At 46.5% G+C, this 2,004-nt stretch overlaps 1 protein-coding gene across 1 annotated transcript; it reads left to right on the plus strand.

The window, feature by feature from the left end:
* Nucleotides 1-134: 134 nt before the first annotated feature.
* Nucleotides 135-1,583, plus strand: LOC119570207. Its single transcript, XM_037918045.1, has 4 exons — nt 135-276; nt 395-590; nt 1,173-1,409; nt 1,499-1,583. The coding sequence occupies exons 1-4, from the start codon at nt 135-137 to the stop codon at nt 1,581-1,583; spliced, it is 660 nt and encodes a 219-aa protein (XP_037773973.1).
* Nucleotides 1,584-2,004: the final 421 nt, after the last annotated feature.

The raw sequence follows: 2,004 nt of genomic DNA on the forward strand, positions 1-2,004 counted from the left end.
CCACACAACGTCGTACTGCATCAGTAGTACGACAGCTTCCAGAACATGCATTCCGCAGTGTGTCATAATGAGCCAACGGCAAGCGATGTGCAGAACGCTCGGAGGTTCCGCTGCGCAACCTTCGCGATCTCGGGATGGGAAAGACCTACCTGAGGAGAGCATCTTGGGTGGAGGCCGAGCGCTGGTCACGGACTTTCAAATCCTACGCAGGAACGCCTGTCACCGACCGGAGTCCGCCTCATGTTGCCGTCTTGAACTCATCTGCAATGGTCGCAAGTATGTCGCATCGCTAAGTGATCTCATCCATCGCCGTTATAGTTGTTATTATCATTCTCATCGGGGGGGGTCACATCATTCAATTGTAGTTGTTTTCATTGTCATCCTCATTACACAGACAAGCGCTACGATCTTCGCACCTCCACACAAGGAGGTGCTCGAACCCATCACCATCTTAAGGTCCATACGACGCGTCCTTCAAAGGCTTGGTTTGATTTGTTCATCCCTTGGCTGAGTGAAACTGCTGCCCAATTCGTGAAGGAAAAATTACTGACAGGCATCATGAAGAAGATCAAGAAACGCATATTGACTTGGTTGAAGGTAACGGACGGTTATTATGTTGTATACGACTTTTCTTTTTTTCATTCTCCTTCTTCTTCTTCTTTTCTTTGGTTAAAAACCGTCACATAAATTCACGAGAGTGGAATGTTACCATCTGGTAACATACACTATTTTATTGACGGCACTCGATGTATGTTGTGTGTGTGTGTTTCCATACTAATAGATAGTGTTTATACGCATGTATATGATATATGTATTGCTAATCTTACGTAAACGCATACGTTACTGAACCGTGCCCTGCTTCCCTCATGACACGATAGATGTTCTCACAGAGCCACCCTCGCCCGGGCCAACCCGCGTGACGTCACGATGAATATTTGATAGCCATAGCGAAAGAGCGAAATTGGCTGAGTACTTCTGGTGAGTTTTCGTGTTGTATTTCTGCTTATTTATATATAAGCGTAGTTCGATAAATAAAACATAGAAAGGCACTTCAAATCACAGAACATGTTGCAGTTAACAACAAAGACCTTTTTATATCGTATACCAGATATTGATTAATATATTCCGTGTCTATTATCTTATTTTCCTTTAACACTTTCGGATGACAATAGGCTATGTATTAGCAGTGAATATGGAACAGAAGGCCAATGTACTCCGCCCGGCAGAGCTGATCTGATGAGGATCTCTCGACTTGTTCGCCGGGCGGGCTTTGACAACACGGCCAACACCCTGCGCTGGATCATCCTCTACCCTCACATGGCCAGTTTTCCCGAAGTGCAGCGCCGCGTCCACAGCAGGATCGACGGAGGTTTTCCGCGCGACTTTGCCCTCATCCAGCACAAGAGTCGGTAAGTCACCTTTCTGCCCAGCGAACCATCCATAGTCTCACATAATGTTTAGGGACTTGACTGATGTTGGAGCAATATCCCCTTTCCAGGCTGCCATTACTCGAAGCGACGATCCAGGAGGTTCTTCGTGCGTCGTCCATGATTCACACGAGTCCAACGCGCAGCTCAACTTGAACTTACCTGGCAGCGACTTCATTCCGAAGCAAGTAATCTGCCTCACCTTCTTACCTACGTTCTTTTCCTCATGCTTAATCAATATGCAGTGGTGAATGCATGGGCCCGCATACCATGTCATTTCGTTGTAGGTCTGATTGTGCTGGGGCTGAGAATGTTTGTTTTGTTTTTTAATGCTCCAAATGGCCATAAATAAATCCATTAACCAAAATGCACTGTACCTCAGGGTCGTGGGTGTCGGTGCTCGGGAATATGCCAACAATGGACTCACGCTACGGGAAGAACCACAAAGTTTTTCCGACCCTAGCGTTCTCGACCAGAAGGGAAAGTCAAAAACGCCAAAGGAGGGACGATACCCTGTTGTTCAGGTAAGCCAAATCCTCCGGCATCGTTATTTTAGTCAAGTTCATATCCCATGGTG

Source organism: Penaeus monodon, unplaced genomic scaffold (assembly GCF_015228065.2).
Source record: "Penaeus monodon isolate SGIC_2016 unplaced genomic scaffold, NSTDA_Pmon_1 PmonScaffold_2310, whole genome shotgun sequence".
Lineage (NCBI taxonomy): Eukaryota > Metazoa > Arthropoda > Malacostraca > Decapoda > Penaeidae > Penaeus > Penaeus monodon.

What these genes read in the sequence shown, in the direction of transcription:
- LOC119570207 (XM_037918045.1), top strand. Translation starts at nt 135, where the DNA reads ATGGGAAAGACCTACCTGAGGAGAGCATCTTGGGTGGAGGCCGAGCGC. An exon ending in AAGAAACGCATATTGACTTG is followed by an intron (nt 591 to 1,172) that starts GTTGAAGGTAAC and finishes GGATGACAATAG; the next exon opens with GCTATGTATTAGCAGTGAAT. An exon ending in CTCATCCAGCACAAGAGTCG is followed by an intron (nt 1,410 to 1,498) that starts GTAAGTCACCTT and finishes TCCCCTTTCCAG; the next exon opens with GCTGCCATTACTCGAAGCGA.